Source organism: Echeneis naucrates, chromosome 7 (assembly GCF_900963305.1).
Source record: "Echeneis naucrates chromosome 7, fEcheNa1.1, whole genome shotgun sequence".
NCBI lineage: Eukaryota > Metazoa > Chordata > Actinopteri > Carangiformes > Echeneidae > Echeneis > Echeneis naucrates.
The window spans coordinates 22950199-22973065 of NC_042517.1; the positions used below are offsets into that span (position 1 = coordinate 22950199).

Consider the following 22867-nt stretch of genomic DNA (forward strand, 5'->3'; position numbering starts at 1 on the left):
GTGGAAGTATTGTCAAAATATTGAAGAAGCATCTGACAGTCGTGCTTTATATAGACCAGATTGAGGTAGTGAAGCTGAGGTTAGGTCTTAGGTTCTATCAGTCGCAAATACCAGTCGTGAAACAACATGGAAAGTAGTTTTTCTCCAAATAACTAAGTACAAAAGAGGCAAAACCGCTTCCTGTTTGCACTGGATCACACCGGATCATGGATTTTGTGTTATCAGAGGGTTTAATATAGATTTTGTATATGGGACTAAATTGCTTATACAGACAAACATTCATGTTTAAAGTACAGTCTTCAAAGGAAATTAGTGTCAAAGAGCTTTAACAGTGATCATTTCACACTTTGAAAGACTCATGTCAGATGTATCACTTTAAAATGTGTCTGGTGTAATTGTTGTGTGGACATATTGGCTAACGGCATGGAATAAATCAGGTCCCACCATGTAGTGTAAGTAAGCCAAAGTTTCTGGTTTATGTACCGTACAGGCCAAAAGTTTAGACACACCTTCTCATTCAAATGAATAGGAAGGTGTCCAAACTTTTGGCCTGTACTGTCTGTGTGTGCATGTGTGTGTGCCTTAAACTTAAACACCCCACAGTGCTACTGGTAAACTACAGTTGCCTAACAAGCCATATGGTATGGTCTTAATCTGAGCCTCATCCTGCTGATAGCACCAGGGTTGACTTCTGTAATTAGATATGATCTCCGGAAACTGGTCACATTGACTAAGAGCAAGTTTCACAGGAGGCGCATCAAAAGCACATCTCAGTCAAAGGAGCATTTAGAGGGTAAGGGCAAAAGCAGAAGCCATTTTGTTTGCTTGGTTTCAATTTGGCATGTTTTTGGGGAATTTGAAGACGTTGCAAAATAGTAATTTTTCCTTCAGAAGCATCTTTTAAAGCTCCACTTGTGAGCGAGTATTGATGGATGAGGCTCATTGTTGGTGCCTCAACAGCTCCCATTCTAGATCCAATATTCCAACTACTTTGAAGTAGTAAACCTTTCCTTCTACATGTCAAGACCATGGAGTGATCCCTTCTGCCTTCTAGCCTGGTTTTCATTCTATCTCCACCTTCATTGTTTCTCAATTTTTACGACCTTTGCAGAGAGAGAGAGAGAGAGAGATTTAGTTATAGCTGTTCTCTGGGCGCCTCTTCTTGTCTATATCAGATTCTTTCTTTCTGACAGCCTTACAGCTCAACTCTTTGTCACTCTTGCATCTGCCTGCTCTCCTCTCCTCTTCTGTCCTGTACGTTTTCCTCACTCCTCACTTTCCTCCTTTTCACCCCAGTATTTCCTCTTCGAGGGAGGTGCCTTTCTAATTACTATGAACCTTTTGTTGTAAACTTAAGCTGCGCACTCTCAGAGGGGGGTCTGTTGTCTCTGAATGGAGTGGCTTTCAGGGACCATAATGGCTTTTACCTCTGTGTGTGTATGGTGTGTGTGTGTTCACGTTGATTGACTGATCAGACAACACACAACGTGGCAGAGGGCAGACATACAAGATAGAAGGGGAAATTGAGGGATGGCTGGCTGTTGAAGTGAATGAAGAGGATAAAGGTGGTTGGTGTTTGGCTGTGTGAATGGTGTGTTGGTGGGGGTTTAGAGGAAAGGTGTCAGTGCTTATCTCTCCAGCCTGCCTCTTTGCCTCTGTCCCCCAGGGGTGGGTGAGGAGTGTGAGAGTGATGCTCCAGCTTTGTGTGCGTTTCGGACAGAGGGGTATGATATTTCATTGTTCGTGTCAAAAGTCACCTCATCCCCTGGGGGGGCGCCCTCACAGCAATCCTCTGTGTCCTTCTGGAAGTTCTGCGTGTGCGGCAGATGCGTGCATATGTTCATTGTCAACTCTCAGTTTCTCCCTGTGTTTTAGAGATAACAACCCCAGGGTCATAACATCAAAGAAAAGGAAAAAAAAAAAACAAAAAAACTTCTGGCTATGCCTAAAAAGAGTTGTGGGTTTTGCCACTTGTCTTTATTGTGTTTTGGGCTGAGTGTCCCACTGTCAATCTCTCGGGTTTTGTCCAGAAAGACATCACTGATTCTCTAATACAATCAGCAGGACCACAGCTGCACCACCATGATGGCTAATTGCATCACGGACTCAGTGATAAAGTCTGGAGTGGCCTGCTGTTTCCTTCTGGGAAGATGAGGCATTTTTTGTGGCTTTTTTTTTTTTATCTTGGAGTTTGGCAGGAAATGTGATGCTTTATAGTCAACGTGCAGTGCTCTCAGAAAACGTTCAGATCCTTGCAATTTTGTCATACTTTTGTTTAGTTGTAACCTCATGCTGAAATCATTGAGATAATTATTCCCCCTCATCGGTCAGCATTGATACCCAGGGATGGAATTCTAGTTTAATTTTCAGTAAAATGCACTGAAAAAGGAAGAATCAAAGTACGTATGTGAATGTTTTCATTCGTACCCATCCGAAGAAAATTAAGTCAATTGCAACTAGACTTGGTATTTATTCTGCCTCTCATCCAGTTGGCTTCATTGGTTTTTGCCTTTCTGATTAGACTAAGCCAGTCTTATTCTCGGGTAATGAAATTCAGGTATTTGGCCTCTGTGTAGTTGTTGTCCAAGCTATTGATGTCAGTGTCTCGTTAGTGCTCAGATGTTTGGGAACAACAGTTGTTGGTCGACTGAAGCTGTTGGAGCTGTTAGCGAAAGACCTGTTTTTGGAGGCTAAGCTTTTGTGTCTCTTGGATAGAGATGAAAGGATGGCATCGTAAGTGGGAGGTGGGTGGTGTCACAGACCTCCTAAAAAAAATGAGTCAAAAAGCAGATATTTTTGGTCTGTGTGCGTAGGTTTCCAGTAAACCTGTACCTTTTAAGGAAGTCAGGGCCCTGTGTTCTACATCTTCCACGTATAAGTTAGCCACAGTGGGAGATACTGGTCAGCCCCCATTGCTTCAAGGTTTCTGTCTGTAAGACTGGCCTCTGTAAACTTGGTTTAAAAGAGGTAGCCATTGCCAAAACAATCATAGGGACAGAAGAGTTTCAGTGTCTCCCTCCCAAAGTATATTTCAGTCTGCATTCACAAGTTGAACACTGAAGACAAGTAATCCATAGTCTTAAAAGGAGAGACTGTATGATGTCTTTTACATCTGCAATGATGCAATCACAGCCAACCTGTGTCATCCTCAGAGGAACCAAGTCGATTCTGCTGCAAAATTTATTTATTCATTCCATCCACCTTCTACCACTTATCCATTTCTGGGTCGAGGGGGGCTGGAGCCAATCCCAGCTCTCATTGGGCAAGGGCGGGTTACACCCTGGACAGGTCAGTCCATCACAGGACCAACACACAGAGACAACCAACCACTCACATTCAAACTCAGACCTACAGGCAATTTAGAGTCACCAATTAACCCAAACATGTATATCCTTGAACGGCGAGAGGAAACCAGAGTATCTGGAGGAAACCTACACAGGCACAGCAGGAGTATGCAAACTCCAGGCCTAGCAACCGAACCCATGAACTTCTTCATGTTGGGGCAACAGCACTAACTACCATGCTACCATGCTGTTATGCTGCTGATGCATAATCACTATTGTTGTAGTTGTGAAAATGTTATGAGAATAGTATTTTGTAGGAAAAGGCTTTTCTTAAACCAATGATGACAAAAACCTGTGCTTAGCTGAGGACTTCATATCAATGGTAATATACAGTACTATAAAAGGGATGATGAATACTTAATGTAATGTGCAAAATGTTCTCTATCTTCTGAAAATGAGATTATAATAATAGAGTAATCGTAAGTGGAGGTGGGGGGGGGGGTGTAAACCCTTAAAATTGAACAGGGAGGATGAGTAGGGTTGAAGATGGTGATATTCCATCCTGAGCTGACTTTCCTCTGAGCGACTGGAGGCTAACAGGCAGGATCAGATCAGGAGATGTATTGATCTGGTCAGGAGGGACAGGATCTGGTCTCCCTCTAATCATTGAAAAAGGAGAGCTCTTTGGGCTATAGCATTTCTAATGGGGTGTGAGGCCAATCAAATGGAGTGCAGCCTCATAAGAAATTCATCTTTAATCTTTATGAATTATGAATTGAATTCAGTGGTCGAAAAAATGCATTTACATAACCTCCATGACCACTATTTCATGTTTTATGTGTGCTTTATTTTATCTCTGCCTTCTCCACATTTTAAAACAGTTTTCTTCCTTTAAATTTCTCTCCTTGCATACAGAACCAATACAATGCATTGAAGTGTGCATGCTGTGTTTCATATACACATATATACTCATATTCACGGTACAAAAACTTGCATGTATGATTGATTTATACATGTATACTGTGAATGGAATTTCTTCTAAATAATATATGTGTACTGTTATATACTGAGTGTGCACATATGTACTTTGTATGCACATTTATTTCTTACATTAGAGCTGCTCACTCCTGTTGAATCATGCAAGCTGACAGGAGGAACTGCAGCCCTTTACCTTGGGGCAGTATTTATGGCAGGGCGTGTAAAGGTATTTTCAGACACAAAAAAGGTGCTTTAAATTTCAAATGGGATTCTAGAGTGGGGTTGAAAAGGAGAAGAAGAAAATCTGTGGAGGTCTTCACTCCCCTCTCCACCCCTCCTCCTCCTTCTCTCTTCTTTATCTCTTCTCCCTCTCTCTCTTGTCAACCTTTTCAAAAAGCATCTATATTCTCACACTAGGCTGTAGGGGCATGTTGTCATGTTGCTATGCTACCTGAATGTCAAACAGTACGTCAGAGTGATGGCAGAGTGTGAATGTACAATAAAGACAATTTCTCTGAACAGAGAGCAAACTGGAGGATTTGAAGAAGGGTAAAGTGTACGGAAGAAATGAAAAAGCATAAATATTAGCATTTTGAAAATGTGTGGCTACTAAATATCAGAGTCAATGTCATGCTGAAAATTAACTACTGTGGAATTTAACAGTGTAACAAAAGAGCCTTTTTAAAAAAGTTAAAAGTGTTTAACCTTTTTGATGTATTCAAATTATGTTTTGTACACAGTATTAGAGACATCACAAATAAAATATTATATCTGTCAACTCTATGAGTCTTTCTACCTTGAGCTGCAGTAAACCAGCGCCACAGATTCCAACAGTCAGGGGTTCATAGGTCAAAAACCGGAGGAACCAATCCTGTTAATAAATAAAACTACGCTCATTGTTCTGATACAACCGCTCCATCTGACTACGACAGCCATATTGGTCACTAACAGGTGCATTTCAATTAGTCTGCTTAATAAACAACATGCAATTGCTAACTAGAAAACATTAACAAAACTATTTAACAATATAGTCTTCTGAAAAATTGGAATGAAAACACTTTTTTCATAATCAATTTGAGATGCATGCAGCATCAGGGTGTGTGTGTGTGTGTGTGTGTGGCCAATGGACATGGCCAATGCATTCCACATGATGGTGTTTTTAAGGAAAGTATAAAACTTTTCAATGTTGAGAAGTACTTCTCAGTTGGTCATAGGAGTCGTGTTGAGGTTCTTCAACTTTGCAAAGGACACCAAGAGTTTTTCAAGTACAAAAATCAAACTCCACATCAAATTTAATAATCATCTCAAAAGGCAGCACAGCTCTGGAAAACCTCAGTGTGCAGAGAGCAATGAGCGATGAGCGAGTTCTGCCAAGCCTTGGGAACAGCGTAAGTGCCTTGTGGCTGGGGTTTGAACCTCGGCCCTCTACGTGCAAAGCATGCACTCTACCACTGGGCTGCATTCCTAGGCAATAGAGACACTATTAATGTTACTATTTATTTCTTAAATCAAGCAATCAGTACAGTAATCAGATTACTTTTTTTTGACAGATCAGTCAATCAGTAATCAGTAGTTGGACTAAATTTCAGCACTTCAACACTGGTGTTGATGTGTTTTTAATTTAAACAGATTTTATTCCATATACTTCTTTGTGTACCTTACAATACCATTGTTACATTTATCTAGCTGTTCAGCATTGCTAAACCTGCCCAAACAAAAATAACTTACTGTTGTTTAGATGGCTGTGGCTACTTCCAAGATACCATTTGAAGTTGTCTTCTCCTGAGACAACAGGTCAGCCAGCCAGGGACAATGAATGGTGGGTGTGAATGTGAAAGACAGATGTCTAATTACAATACATAAACAAAAAAACAAGCCTTCACTCAAAAAAATAAAAAAATAAATAATTGTAAGCGATTGGCTACAAATATTAACAGGCATGTAGGGACTGTATGTATGTATGTATGTATACTGCCCCCTGTGGAAAGGAAAACCAATCAAGTATCCATCCTCAGGTCACATGCTTCATGGATGTATATACACAGAGTGAATGGTGACAGGCGCTGTCAGAATTATAATTATTGCGCAAGTTTTTCATGTTTATGTAGAATTTCTTGTCTGGCGTCTGCTTCTCTCTTTACCCCCGGTCCCCCCCTCGGGTCAAGACAGATGGCCAAACCCCTGGGCCTGCTTCTGCCTCCTAAAAGAAGTTTTTCCTTTCCACTATCACCAGTGCTTGCTTTTGGAGGGAAATGTTGGGTCCCTTTAACAACTCCATCAATAGTTTGGTCTAGACCTGCTCTGAGTGTAAAGTGCCTTGATGTGACTTTGTTACGATTTGGGGCTATATTAATACATTTGATTTGATGTGGATGTTTCGAGGGGGCAGCACACCCTCCATTGACTAGCCGCCACTGATAACATCACAAAGGGTGAAGCCAAGCTTGATTTGCACTCAAAGGTTTCTATTTTGGCTATTTACGGCTATGGTACTGTGGAAATTCAGCTACTGGGTTTGTGGTAGAGAAAAAGTGATATATCAATATTCTAAATTAAGTTGTGAATTTCAAGATTATTATATTACCTTGGTTCTATAAAAGCAGAGAGAGGAATGGGGCAGGTTCTGTTTCTGCATTTGCAGTACTTACACACACAAAAACCCTCCAGATTAAAAGGTGTTCAACTTGGAAACATGGATAAATATGATGATATTATAGTCCAACTTTTCATGAAAATACATAAGCGGAGATAATTTGATGGCACAGAGGATAATACGGATTACGCTGAAATTAAACATGATTATCACCGATATTTACATCCGATTCAATCCCCTTGATAAGTCCAGCCAGCTCCTTGCCATGTTTGCCTACACAAAGACCTGCCATAACAGACAGTTATTACAGTTTGGGGAGAGGTGCTCAGAGAGGTTTGGTAATTTATACCGTCAAACCACTCTACTTCTTCTTTCTCCAAGCAGCTTATTCTTTCCTCAATGATGACCATCTTCTACACCTGTGCAGGCTGACAGGAGCAGAGGTCCAGTTCACAGAGATATCGGGGTGGGGGTAGTGTATAAAAACATAGAAATGTGGTACATTGACAGCAATTTGACAAGATGGCATGAGAGGTACACTGATGGAGCTACAGACTGATGGAGAGAGATGGGTTGAAGGAGAGAGGGATTGACAGTCAAAATGATAGAGGGAGAGATTGGGGGTGGTGGTGGAGGGAGTGGGGTGAGGAGTGCTTCTGGATTAAGTGATAGAGTGTCACCAGTTGGTGATATTTGTGCGAAGGGGCGGAGGGAAGACTCCTGGAGAATATGTCACATCATGAAAATGAAATTCTTCCAAAACACTCACAACATTTATAGAGATATATTTATGGGGATTCTTGACCAGCTGTGCCTCTAAGATGGCTCCCTTTATCACAAATACCCCGAGAAACCTGTACGAATTGGATCGTTATGATGAACTACCCTGTGGGGCAGCCCCCTAAATCCTCGACGCACAATGCATAATCCTGTAAAATGGATTCACTACGCCATTTTTCACACCCATGCTTCCTGGAGTTACATAAGCATATACAGTAAAAAATGTTTAAACAGATTCTGACTCTTCTCTAACAAAGAAATAAAGTGGAAAGAGCACATTTTGCTAACTCATGTTTTAATATTATATATTTAATATTTTTTCATGTCCATTCCAATGGATGCAATGACAAAATGGGCGTAAAATGTCAGAAAGACTTATGAGAAATAAGGTTGGGTTTTTTTTCACATAGCAGTCAATCAGGTACATCTAGAACTGGATGTTTGCTTGGCTTTGAGTCTGTGTACAGTTCTGAACATACACAGTAATTTGCTATATCACAGCATGGTTAGGGAACAACAGTGAGGTCATCACCAGGAAAACCCAGAGCCTGCAAGAACACAAAGAAAGAATGCACATGAACACAATAGACGTATGACTGTGGATAAGACTACCTGAAAAAAAAAAAAAAAATCTGTTTTTCCCTCAGTAAACTATCATGGAACTTCCACCACATCACCATACTTTTGATTGTAGGCTAATGAACTGATAACATGTTTACTAGGAATGGAACTGGAAGCTGAACTTGAGACATCAGTTTTTGGATGGTTTCATGTACCTCATTTTCAATGAGCAGCCTTGAAGCAGTTTCAGTGTGGCACAAAGCATAAGGGGACGTTGCACTTGACACAAAGGACATGTGTTTTTCCTGTACAGTATGGCATCTTGCATCTGGTAGCCTCTTTCTTTTCTTTCTCTCTCTATATATATATATATATATATATATACGCTGTACAGAAATGTGGTCAACAGTTGGTTGGAGTACAGGCTGGACGGCAAGAAGGACAATATCCAGACCAAAGACATCCAGGATCTCCTCCACTTCAAGATGAATGTGGCCCAGTGTCCAGTGAGAGTTAATAAAACAGTGGCAGTAAAACATGGAAGACTCGGTATGTCTCCAGAACCATAACAAGTCCCACACAGACCAGTTAAGAGACCTCTACCTGAAGTGTAGTATGACATGGTAGACCACATGCCAAATGAAGAAAAGAAAGAGGTTACCATATGCAAGATGCCATCCTGTACAAGAAAACACATCGACAAGTGCAACGTTATTTTATTTATATATGTATAAATAAAATAATATGTATATTTATATATATATATATATAAAACTAAGAATAGATAAACTCAAACAAAATGCTATACCTATGAAAAGCTTTACATGGACAGGACAGGACGCTAAATGTGAGTGTTCACTAAACTCGCTCGGCTTTGAAAAAAATGATATATATTAAAACTAACTTTTAATATTTAACTTGTTAAACGGTTAAAATAATACTGACGGCACATTTGTGTGGCCAGCATGAACATAAACGTATATTTTGATTGAAAAATGCGCATTTATTCCTCCCTCTCCGTGGTCGCTCCGATGTTGGTCACGCCCTCAGAGGCCATGATTGTGATTGGACAATCAGTAATCAATCAGTAACCAGCATTGGTGACGTCATTCAATTACAAAGTTTTTTTTGGTTACGAGACAAAATACGTCATGTCTATTCCAATGGACGCGGGTTCCGAAGGGGGTGTCGTCGACAAATGAGTATTTATATAGCGCCATATAAGTATTTATAAATAATTGATAAAAAAAATTGTGGTGGAGGAGAAGCACAAAATCAGACAAAAAAAATTAAATAATCGCTAATATCCACCATGTTGAATTTCAAAGCCCCGTTGCCATAGCGACGCTTGATATATTTTTGTTTCTATCAGCGCGAACTCAACTAGCTGGAGCGCCCATAAACGGCCAAAACACCGGAGACAGCAGAGGCCACCTATCCGTTGCATCTGTCCTCTGCACACTATGGTGAGCGAAACTTCATGCAAATATAAACAAACATTGAAAAAATTCTCTTGCTACGGTGGCAGAGATTGTAAGCTATCATTAGCTGCTCAGTATTGGACTGCAGATTTGCTATTTTGCTGTCAGCTGGTTCAGCCTTGCACCATTTCTATGCTAACTTTGACCAGCCACCCAAAAACAAAGGTGCGGGGAAAAAAACCGCAAAGACCAGGACGCCCACGCTGATCGACGGCCTCACCAAGGATGAGATGTCCAAGGAGCAGGTCAGGGCTGAAATGTCCAGCATGTAGACTCATGTTTGAATGTTCTATATCAGGAGAAAAGGGACCTTTCCTAAAAGTTAGTATTGCACTTTCACAGAAATGCCCCCCAAAAGACAGGTTTCACAATAAATTGAACCTGAAAAAACCAAGATGTCTGTTCTTTTAGTTTTTGGGCCAAGTCCAGATGTTAAAAGTCAACACAGTCTGCGTGCTGCATGTGTAATATTTAATATGATAGTAATAGTATAATGGTATGATTGTCCAGTGTCTAATCGCATAGAACAACTTAGTAGTGGATTGCCTATTTAAGATCTAATTGAGGCAATAAACTAAAGTATCGCTGTTATCTTGCCATATTGAAATACATTTCTGTGTGTTTCAGCTTGAAGAGCACATTGTGCGCATTCAAGGAGAGTTGGATATAGAGAGAGAGGAGATAAACTATCTTCAGAGGGAGAGGGACAACATCCACACTTACTGGGAAAGTACAGACAGGCAGCTAGAGGAGGTTAAGGCTAAACTTCAAAACGTAGAGAAGGAGATAGAGATGGATGAGGCGCAGCATCAAGTAAAAATCAAGGTGAGGGTAATATGGAGAGGATAACATCAAAATATACTGTGGCTACACAGTAACATTTCATCCAAATTGAGGTTTTTATTTTAATCCAGAACATGCCCATAAACAGAACAGTTTTTAAATGCATTTCAAAGTATTGGCACAATAATGCATTCTTTTGAGATGCACATTTATTCCTTGCTAGTTATTCATGTTTCGGCACATTTGTCGAAAATATTGTTTAGTTTTTTCTGATAATGAATTAATTTAAGGCGGAATTATTTCCAACATTCATTGAACATTTTTTCCTCCCCACTAGGTATATAAGCAGAAGATGAAGCACCTTCTGTGTGAACACCAGAACACAGTCACTGAGTTGAAAGCAGAAAGCTTAGTCTCCACAGAGGTGCTGCAAAATGAGCAAGAACAATTGGAGGATGAGCTTCATAAGGGAATGATAGCTGTCATGGTGGAAATGCAGCAACTTGACAATGAAAATCTCTTAAAAGAGCTTGAAATGGTTTGTTGGATCCACCAAAGATCTTTGGTGGATTCCTGGTTTCTATTTTTCATGATACATATTAATAAGATGACTTAAAAAACGTTTTTCAAAACCGAGTTTAATTATTATCTCAATAGAAACACAACGAAGAAATTACTCAAGCGAGGATCATGTGGGAGAAGCTCATTACCGGTAAATAACTTATCTCAACTTGGGTTGAATTCAGTGTGCTGTCATAATCTGATTTAGAAACAGTTATTTGTTGCTATTGAAATAGAGATTAAATCTGTGTATGATGACAAGTTGAAGATGCAGCAGCAAAAGCTGGACAACATGAGGAAAAAGAAGATTCATGAAAGAGAGGATCAGTGGAATTTACATATTGCTGGACTTATAGAGGACCACAACACGCTTTTCAAGAAGACTGAAGAAAATATTTCACTCATACAACAAGATATACAAGATATAAGTACCGGGTTATCAAAGGTATTTTTTGCAAACATTGTCATGGTCACACAATATTTAGATAACTCATAATTATTTTCACTGTTGACAAGTCTGTTGATTATTTTTTCAATTCTCCCAAAATCATAAAATGGTATGTCTTGAGTGATGACCTGCTTAAAATAAAAAAAAAAAGGAATTGTTTTTGGAAAAGCTAAAATCTTATGAATGACTCAAAATTGTTGTTTTCTGGATATTTTTTTTCTAGATGGCCTTACATATTCTTGAGGGGAAAGTGGAGAAGAAGCGTGAAAAGTGGAAGCAGCTTTTGAAGGAAAACAAGGGTCTCACTGAGTGTCTCTCGACACTCAATGAGGAAATTGCTGAAAAGGAGAAAAAAATGAAATACTACACAATGAGAGAGGTTATTTTTGTTTTTTGAAAAAACGCAGTTTATAGTTTTAACTTCTACACTAATATTTTTCAATTTCCTTTTTATTCATCACTTTATGAAAGGATAACAGTGGAAAGATAAAAAAGAAGGAGCTGAATGATCTAAAATTGGAAAATCAGGACCTGGAACAGAAATTCAACAAGGTATGTTTAAAAATTTTACTTAAAGTAAAGCAATGCGTCATGCTTCTTAAATGGTAGTACGATTCATCTACACCTCGGATTTCAGACTAATGCTTTGTGTTCTTTTGTACTTTATTAAATGTTTTTATGCTTCCGTTTATGTTGCAGCTTCAACTCAAGAATGATGAGTGGAACAAGAAATCCATTCAGAGGATTGAGAAGGTGCAGCACAAAGCAGACCTGCAGACCATGCAGCTGGAAAACAAAGTGAAAACCCTGACAGACACTCTGGAGAAGACGCAGGCTCAGCTCCACTTGGTGCTATCCACCTTGAATATGGACCAAATGGCCCTTTGTGGGATTACAAAAAAATTTGAGGTACTTTTTGTTCCCCTCCTCTGTAGTCTGATGTGTTCTGGATTGCTGCTGTTCTGTGTTTTATGCATATTGCCATGCTATTTGTACATACCCAACAGCTATATTTTACTTGCAGGAAACACTGGAGTTCTACAGTAATTGCATCAAAGACTTTCAATATAAAAAATCTCTAATCTTAAAGGTTAGTGATTTTATTTTTGCCTGTATTTGATGAATGATCACATAGAAACTACTGATGTGGTGAAATCCATCTTTGTGTGAAACAATTGTGTGTCTGACAGAAAACGGATCTTCTGCGGAGCATGGCACAAAACAAACCTGATGCTTCCCGTGGAGATGCCTTGAGTCTAGCTAGGAAAAGACTGTGACACATCTTTAATCTGGTTCTACCTGAATGGGAAGAGATTAATTAAAATATTATAGAATTTTCAGCAAATCTCCCCTTGTGTCTGTTTAATCTAATATGTGTAATTTTTTAATTGCTCTCTTTTATACCTTTGTGGGCTAATTATTTCACTACAAACATAAACGTTATAAAGTGTGCTTTACTTCACTTTCGTACACTTTTTAATTTTATGGCATAATAGAATTTATGTAGTGGAAGAGCTTTCAAAAACTCAGACGTAGGTCAATTTGTAAACGCTTTGATTTGCCTTTGTAGGAAACTTTGAGTAAATCTGTTGAATAATATGAACTAGGTAAAGTACAAATCAGTGGTTCCCAACCTGTGGATGGAGAGCCACTGCTGTTCAACAAAAGCATTAAGGGTTGGCAGATAAAAAACTAGGGATGCACCGATACCACTTTTTTCCCAAAATGAGAAGTGTATGATTACTTGCATTTGAGTACTCACCGATACCGATTTGAACAACATTCCTCAGAATGATTTTCTTTTACATAGATGACTGTACTGCAGTGACAAGCACAAATTTAATAAAATTGTCATATTCTTACATTCAGCATTAGTGCTTTTCTAAACATGGCACTGCCACACTTCCAACATGCTTAATGAAGTTGCTTGTGTTGTAAGCGGTAGATTATGTCCCTCCTCTCAAGAGTTTTACTGGACATGATTTGCATTCTGAACAGCATGGCAGCATAGTGCTGTCGCCCCACAATAAGAAGGTTGCAGGTTCGGTTCCTGGCCTGGGGCTTTTCTGTATGGAGTTTGCATGCTCTCTTTGTGGGTGTCCTTCAGCTACTCTGGTTTCCTCCCATCGTCCAAAGACATGCATGTCTAGGTTAACTGGTGATTCTAAATTGTCCGTAAGTGTGAGTGGTTGTTTGTTTCCGTATTTTGGCGCTGTGATGGACTGCTGACCTGTTTATCTGTGTTTATTACCTCATTTTAAATTGTGCGGGGATCTGGCAGGTTTAGGTGCAGGGAGCAGTGGCCTTGCAGGGGATCCAATATGCAGTAGCTCACAGGCTGGGAGTGCAGTGGTGTGCTGGTTAATCCAAGTCTGCAGTGGTGTGCTGTTTAATTAAAGCAGGCAGTGGTGTGCTGTGATTTCTATTGAGTATGGCGTGTTTAAGATAGTTCCCCAATCTAGCCCCCCTATGGTATTTGATAAGCTCTGGATGTTTGGTACTCCCGCTCCTGGCCGTATATTTAGCTCTGTCTGTGTCCCATGGTGCCATGTTCATTATTGTCAACTTTTAAAGAAATAAATAAAGCCTAAATTTTTATATTACTGTAGCCTCCTGTTTCCTTTGTGGGTTTGTTTGAATCCTCTGACATATTGGTAAGTTTTAGGTGGTCTGCCCTGTTTACAAGGTTTATTAATAAACAAAATTAGAAATCTGTTTTTCAATTTTGTCCTGGCAATTGAAGCGTTGTGTTTTCTTTCTTTCTTTTTTTTTTCCTTTTTGGGGTTGGGGGCATGTTTTTCTGTAGCATCAAGGATCTCAATCTCATTTTCTGCTCTGAATTACTGTCTAATGAATGTAAGGTTTCTGATTTGGAGACAGGCAGACTAGCTAATGGGTTTGTTAGTTTGTTGAGTAGCATGCTACACTCATAATTGCTTTCAATGCCGTGATTAACTTGATTTGTAGGGCAAATGCATTGGAGAGAAGATGATGTGCTCACATATATAAATGCATGCATGTCTGTAATGTAATTATCTGATTTAATAAGTTATTAATACAGTTTGGGTCTCAGTTGGAAATAGAAAAGTGGACAGCTAAAAACGCTAAGGCGACTGATGATCATGTTGTGATTGATTTAATTTCATTTAGCAAGAGAACATGATGTTACAACAACAACTAACAGGATAAGAAAGTCACTCAAGAGCATCTCTGGAAAAAAAAGAGTTATATGACTAGGACTATTTCATATTTTAAAAAGCTTCAATTTCATTTCTTATTATCTTTTTAAAAGATTGTTTTTATGGCATATGTCTGTTTTGCCAGGCTTTTGACAAAAAAGGAAAGAGTGATGGAGGGAGAAAAAAAAATATTTTGTGCAAGATTTCAGCTAACACCGCCAACTGAGCCTCAAGGACGTTGGGTGCTTTATCATTATTCTAGGACACAATTGTGTTTTTGAGAATTTTGAAAGTGAGAATGTCACATAATGACAGATCTTGAGAGACTTATGAAGCATGCATCTACAATAAGTCTATTCTGGGATGTTGCTTTGTTGCTGAAGGGAAACATCCGAGTGAGTACAGGTATGAGTAAAGGAGTGGGTAAAGTCACTCAAGAGTATTGTGCCGAGAAATGGATGGCTCACAAAGAATAAAGCATGTGTTAGTGAGTGGTGTGTTTGTGAAAAGCAGTGAGACTGCTGTTACCAGCTCAATGTCAGTGGCCATGAAGAAGGTGGTTTTATGATGACAGCTAGCTGCCTAGATGAAAAGATGGTGTGGGTTTTCACTCATCTCTTTCATCTCCAGTTATACGTCTGAGGGAGGTCCCTAAACATCATCTTAATGGTGTCACTGTGGCGATTATCAAGCATCTCTGTGTCTTCATCGAGCGCCAGGTTGTCACCAGAAATGTCAGATGTGTCCTGCATTACTAGTCATCAAGAGAGTTACAGCAGGGAGCCAGCTGTGGAGGGTTGTCTTTAAGGTTAGCCATCTGGGCTGAGAGAGTTGCTCGACTTCCCCCTGCATCAGTTTGAGTGTCACACCAATTTCCATCAAGGACCATTATTCAGATATCAGCTACTGTACAAACTTTCACATCATCTGGTTGTGTCATCTGAAAATCACTGTATGTAGGTCCTCTTCATCTTCCCTACCTAAGGTATCTCTTTCCTACCCCCCCAAGTACACTCAAACTCATTTTGAAAAATATTAGATTTTCCTCAGAATGTGGACAATGAATGAAACCCTGCAGTTTTAGCTTGTTAATGAGTTAATAATTAGAGAAGCAGATGAATTTAAGAGTAAAATCATCCTTGAATGATACGATCCCAGATGGAACCTCATATCTTCCATTTTCATTTGATCACTGGAGGCCTGAGACGTTCTTCAAGCCTTTACATTTTTTGGCATGCAGCCCTTGTGACACAGCTCCCCAGAATTGTGACTACGCAAATTTACACGCCAGTGAAGAAAACAGCATTTATATCTACTCGGCACTAAATTGCGCCCTTTAACTTTGACGGAAAAAAAAAAAAAAAAAAAAATGAAAAAAATTTCCACACATGCTTGTCATTATTTGTCTACAGCAGTTCATTTTAAACCATATTTGCACCCATCAGTGATATTGGCAAGTTTTCCAAGGCATTTGACCACATTGATGAGCAGCTGGTCAGCAACCTGCTACACAACACTAGATTTCCCTCTTATTTGTTCTGGCACTTCTGAGTCGCCAAGAAAACATTTGCAAGGGAAAAGTAATGTTCAAATGTGAGCTTTCAGAGTGGTTCGCACGTGGACTAGTATGCCTCTCCTGGTCTCATCATTGGAGTAATATTCTTTACTTGCTGGCAATTAAACAAAATTGACAACACCCTCCTGAACAGGTTAAAGAAAAAATAACTCCAAATGCCACTTTTCCCACCCTCTAATAATGTACGACTATTATTTCATTTAGTCACAATGCAGATGCTTCATTGTTCATTCAGTTGAAACACGTTACCGTAATCTCTACCGGAAACACAGCAGTAGCTGCTACAGTGTTTATGCTCAGTTATGACAGAGTCATTCATCATGCCTGGACATGCTGATAAATGCAGCACCATCTCCTGTTGGCCACTCGATTCAGACCCTAGAGCCTTAACACCTGCCTGCCAGGAAGTACATGAAGGTCATAGGGAGAGGACTGTGCATGTGTGTGTGTATGTGTGTGTATACAGTATGTGTTATGTTTGCAATTGGTAATGATTCACAAACGTGTAAACACACAAACACTCCCTCAAAATGTAAGTTTAATGGGAAAAGTCTGGAATGTCACTAGTCACCTGTCACCTTTCATTAGACAGTGGCACGGCGACTGACCTTAATCGTCTTTCCTGAGGCTGCGGAGTAGTGTGTGTCTGAGTGTGTGTTCATCCTGGGACCGGGCTGCCTCACCCTAATGACGTGGCTGTGAAATCGGGCGGGAGTGCAGCGCCATCTCTCATTACGCCCCTCCAAATTCATTTGCTACGTTGGTTTTGCTTGTTCATGCATGCACTGCACGCCACTCTGCCCATGTGGCTTGACTTATACATGCTGTTAGTCAACATCCAATATAAAAACGGTTAGTTTGACACAGGTAGGAACTGGATATGCAATAAATCAGGCTTGGATGTTGTAACAACAGGGTTTATTTAAACCAGAAACCACATCTTTTTTTTTTTTTACCTGTACGTGTAGGTCATATATTTATACCTTTGTTTGCTTTGTGTTACCTCAGGTTGAGTCCAGGTGACAGGGATGAAAAAAAAAAAAAATACGATTACCAGAGCTTGGACTTCAGTTCAGCCAAAACATCTTATCCAAACACACCAAAAAGGCAACAGGGCAAGGGATTTCAGTAGGAATGAGCAGCACACTAATACGAGCTCTGTTATGTTTGGTTGCCAATCCATCCATCCGTTTTCTACTGCTTTTCTGTTTCTGGATTGCAGAGGTGCTGGAGTCACTCCCAGCCAAAGTTCTAGGTGAGGTTGGGGTACACCCTGGACAGGTCACCAGTCCAATGCAGGGCCAACGTACAAAGACAAATAGAGATAAACAACCACTCACACAATTTAGAGTCACCAGTTAATCTTGACATGCATGTCTTTGGACTGTGGGAGGAAACCCACACAGGCCCACACGTGGACCCAGGCCGGGAACCAAACCCGCAACCTTCTTACTGTGGGGCGACAGGGCTAACCACTATGCCACTGCGCTTGTTTACTTTTTAAAAGTAACTAAGTAGATTACTTATTGAAATGAATTATTCTGAGTGAAAAATACCCACAATTGCCCCACAATAAGAAGGATGTGGGTTCAGCTCTCAGCCTGGAGCCTTTCTGTGTGGGAGTTGGGTTAACTGGTGACTCTAAATTGTCTGTGTGTGAGTGGTTGTTGATCTCTGTCAATATAAAATTATCATACAAAGATTGCAACCCAGCTCACCTCAGTTTTAAGCCATGATGTGTAGCTAAATTTTGATGGCTGACTTTTTTAGGTTAGTAAGGCTCAGATTCATCATAAGCCCTGGTATTTTCTTGAAGCAAATTTGATTTAAAATGAAGCCAAATTAAAATAGGAAGAGAATGATTATAATGAAATAATGAAAGAAATTAAAGAGTAAAATAAATGAAATATAACAAATGTTTTGGGCCTTCTCTGAAGGCATGGAGATCCCTGAGAGTTCACCTCTGGCTACATGTCTCATAACGCTGGATTAATGCAGAGCTGTTTCCCACTCTCTCTTCCTCCATACAATTTGTTATCATAGAATGGACATAACCTGAAGAGTGATTTTGAAGCTCAGAGTGGGCTTCGTTGTTGACATTTGCCAGTACATGACTCCACAGAACTCTTGGCTTGTCCAAAAAAGGGCTAAGAAGTATGGTATATGTAGTCAAGTATGTACCAAGTGTACAGTCATTGTCCGTGGCTCAAAGTACCTTCTACTTCAGTTTTGTGTAGCTTTAAGCCTAAATGAAATGTAAACAGGGGCGTTATGTAAAAAATTGCCCCTTGCCACATTGTTGTTAGGTAGCCAACAGAAACTTCAGGAAGCAATCAGTCCTGAGCAAAAAAATTGTCCACCACACAGCTCCTTATGACATGGTTCACCCTTAATTTTTTTTCGTACAGATTGAATTAATCAGACACAGTGTGTTACTTTTGGTAGCTGTTTCTAGTCTGTATAATAAAGTGTTCTCCACAAGAAGATGAATAAATATATTTTCCAAAATACTGGCCTTTTCCTTTCGGTTCTACCCAGAGAGCAAATAATAAAATCCACAGAGAAATGGTGCACATGAGGAAAATGATGTGGGGCAGCTGAAAGAGGCAGAAACCTGCAGTGCATTTATGTCCAGTGAGAACAAAGCTATTGTGCCATTGTGCCATTTCACAGTGGAGCAAATGCTTGAATGTAAAAGTTTTTTTTTTATCAAGGGGTAGGGTTAGACAAGTGCTACCTACATAGCTTTTTTGCATAATTTCTTTTTAAATTTTTTGTTTCACTTTTACTTATTAATAAGTAATTATTACTATTCCATTTCAACTTGACAAATGTGTCTTATTTTACATGAATGAAATGGTAACATTACATTGTTTTCATGTCTTTTTCATGTGAAGCATGGTCCATGTATTTTATTAGTTGTAAAGCCTTATGGGGTGCATAATATTTTTATGACAGGCTCTATACAAATATAGCTCATCATTGTTTTTGTCACTGTCACTAGTTTTATTTAAGGCCAGCCACTTTGTTTGTGTGAATATTTGTGCTCATGACAATAAAAGAGAGATTAATCGATGGATTTATGAAAGATTGCATTGAAAACTGAGTACAGGCCACATCCACTAATTGTAGTGAATGCTTTAAGTTGTCTTTCTCTTCTGTCATATATTGGCCCAGTCCCAAGCTGGCCAAAACAATAGAAGATAAAGGAGTAAAAATTGAGTAGGGGAGAGGCGGTGTCCTTGTCCAAATGGGGGATGGGATTGACAGACATCCGCATCAAGCATCTCCCCTTGTGACCTTGACAGGCATGCTATTATGATATGGTAGTTACAGCGTGCAGTCAAAGGAAGCTGCTCTGTCCTCTGACTGCACAGACACAGACAGACAGCAGGAATCTGGACTCCATTTCCATTTGGATCTGACATACAAAGCTTCCTGTAGTGTGTCAACACTCACCTTTCCTCTTTACAACGAGCCCACATTAAACATGCAGCAGGAATCTGACATGTGTGCAGTGACTATACAGTGCACAGTGCAAATGGCAGAAGTTCTCTCCCTCTACATGTTATCTGATCCACTGCTATCTTCTGCATGTGAGTGTGTCCCAATGTGTGTGTATGTTGCATCTGCCATTGCAGCAAACAGATGGTATCATAATGACATCATTGCACACTGGGGTTATGTTCTCCAAGGCTCGAAGCAGGAGGAAGAAATTAGGAGGAGGCATCAGATGAGTGTTTGTCAATTAATCTGAAAGAGACACACGCATAAATAAAGGAGAGATTTTCACAACATTTAGCTTTAGATTGCCCTATTGAATACCAACCTGCTTTTTACCTCCCCCTACTTGGCCATTCCAAATGTCAGCGCTCCTAGTTAACTGGACTTGAAATGCTCCCCCCCCACCCACCCACCCACGGTCATGTTCTCCTTCATTTGTTAAGGGTGCCCTGAGCACCCGAGTTTCTTTTTAAGAGCATCTCTTTTCTCCTCCTTTTTTCTCCCTCCTCTGTTCTCACGCTCTCTCATCTCACCGAGGCAGGGAGAAACCTGTCACTGCAGCATTAGCATGCTCTTTCCATATCTGTGCCTCGTTCTTCTTTTTCCTCTCCTTACCTCCCCCTCCTTCTTTTTCCCCTACAAACATAAAAATAGTTTTTGCCTCTGACAAGAAAATGCCTCTTATCCTGAGGTTTGTTGGAGAGCAAACAGATGCAATTGGCCACTTATTATTCTGTGTAGAATTTTCTATGTGGGGTGTTTGTAGTATCCATGGTAACAAAGTAGGGTGCACATATCCCCCCTATCACCGAGCAGAATGGGAGGGAGAGGATGAAAAGAGGCAATAAAATAACACTCTTACTAAGACGCACAGCTACTCATGCTGGTGACTTGAGTAGCTGTGTATGTTGTGAGTTTGGATTGTAAGTCCTGAGGTGTGCTACAGCCTCAGTGTGTGGTATCTGCGCACCTGCATATAGTTACTAGCTCTCACACAATCAGATTTGCATTTCTCTGATTGCATACTGTGTGTGTGTGTGTGTGTGTGTGTGAATATGCGTAGATAGGAGGAGTTTGTGAAAGGTGGATTTATTACTGAGAAACAGGGGTCCTTGGTGTGTCTGTATGTATCCACATATGGATTCAGGTGCTGTTATAACTGCAGCTCCTCTCCAGCTGTTAGATCAGTGTGTGTGTCTGTGTGTCACAGGGAGATAATATTTGCCTTAACGAGTCTTTCACATGCACAACTTCTTCTTCATTGGCCCACTCAAGCCCTGCCGCTCCACCTCACACACCATGCAAATCAATGAGAGCCAGTCAGAGAGGTGTGAAGATTGAGTTGCAGTTGAAATAGTGTACAATGCAAAAAAAATAAATGAATACAAAATAAAAAATAAAAACCAAACTAAAGTGAGGAAGAGACCAGAGGGAAAGAGGAAGAGAAGGGAACGGGGCATTGTTATGTCGCTGGGGAGGACCTGCTCAGTGATTCCATGTATGTGAATATGATGTGTCATTTTGTTGGGTTAGTGCATTTGCTCATGCGCATACAGATATTACTTTTGTACTTTGCCTTTCTTTTTCTCTTCTCTTTTCTTCATGTGTTTCTTTTGTTAGTGACCGATTTGTTGATTTGCCACCCCAAAGAGTCACAAGAAGAACACAGAACATGATTATTAATTTCAAATGAACAACAACAACAAAAAAAAAAGAATCTATTTCTTTTCATCCTCTTTTCTTGTTAATCTGACTTTTAGCCACATGCTTGATCAATAACCTTGAGGCTGTTGAAAGGTTGGGCTCTGGGGGTGAGAGATCACAGAGTTAAGAGGTCACGAGGTGTGCGTGTGCGGGCACTGATTGTCCAGGTCATGACCTTGTCCTGCTGTGATACTGAACTACCTTTATTTAAAGTCACCACACAGACAGTCAGTAACTTTAAACTCATCAGATTGTGGATGTGTCAGGATGGGGTGGGGGAGGAGTCATTTAATCTGAGCTCATATTACTAAATAAGAGCAAATCTCATTTGTTTCCAGTCTAGACAAATAATGTTTTGACACTTGTGCTTCTGAGAGCAGAATCTTGTTTGCTGTTTTTTTATTTCAGGTGTAAGAGTTGTTGCAGTTCCAACAATGCGCTTTTTGCCACAGCTGTAGGCTCTATTTTCCCCTTGAGAAATATTTATTGTACTGCAGAATACAAATGAGAGAATCTCCAGCCATGACAGTGTATCTACAAACATCAAAATGTGACATTGCACATAATTAGGATCCCTCCAAAAGCAGTATATAAATATATTCAACATTAAAACTCTGTTAAACAAATTGCACATTTCCACTTTGAACTTTCCTGCGACTTAGGAAGGTTAAAGTATCTCTGAGAAAAGCTGGTGAGGGTCTATGAGCAGGGAATGTGTTTTTCCTTTTTTATGATGTGATTTTGTGTGCTTATTTTAAGGGTGTTAATAACTTAGCTGAATGACCTAACATAGCAACAGTCATAGAGCTGTCAGTAATGTTGGTTCAAACGTGAACAAAAAAGTAGATTTCTGATCTCCGAGCTGCAATTAGAGGACAAATCACATAGCCTTTGAATCTTGAGTGTGAGAAAAATCATTGACTGTTGTTAGTTGTTCCCAGGTGATTTCCCCAGCTGTGTCGCTCATCCAGTCACTGCACAGCATGTTTCCTACTTTCCTTTTTCCCTTGTCATCCTCTTAGCATTGTAATTTAAGATTAATAGAAGACTCCCTCGGTGAGTGAATAGTAAATAGCTTATGTTATTCAGCGATGACTTGTAATTTCTGACACTGCTGTCAGTCTGCTATCCACATCAGTGGACTGTAACCTAGGGTTGATGTGAATGCTTTAGGTTATCCCGTTATTTTTTTAAACCCACACACACACACACACACACACACACACAAATTAATCACTGGTGTGTTTAAATGGTCCACTGCTAATGCACAGTTTCCTCCCGTTTATGGAAGTTTTGCTATTGCTACATAGACAACAATACCATTATCAACCTTTTCCTTAGCAATCCTGCATTTGAATGCAAGAGCTCATAATACATTCTGTAAGCAGCACTACTTCTTTGGGACAGAACGAGCAAGTAAAATGGCAAGATGGGC

At 39.9% G+C, this 22867-nt stretch overlaps 2 protein-coding genes across 2 annotated transcripts in view; both read left to right on the forward strand.

The window, feature by feature from the left end:
- The window catches only part of myt1b (myelin transcription factor 1b), a 119258-nt gene that overhangs the window by 30946 nt on the left and 65445 nt on the right, over positions 1-22867 (forward strand). The gene's annotated exons all lie outside the window — the stretch shown is intronic.
- LOC115046809 (dynein regulatory complex subunit 4-like) lies at positions 9418-14041 on the forward strand. The gene is made up of 11 exons (XM_029507432.1): positions 9418-9662; positions 9827-9922; positions 10305-10502; positions 10798-10998; positions 11118-11172; positions 11258-11466; positions 11693-11848; positions 11941-12021; positions 12169-12378; positions 12494-12559; positions 12660-14041. The coding sequence occupies exons 1-11, from the start codon at positions 9660-9662 to the stop codon at positions 12744-12746; spliced, it is 1362 nt and encodes a 453-aa protein (XP_029363292.1). The 5' UTR covers positions 9418-9659; the 3' UTR covers positions 12747-14041.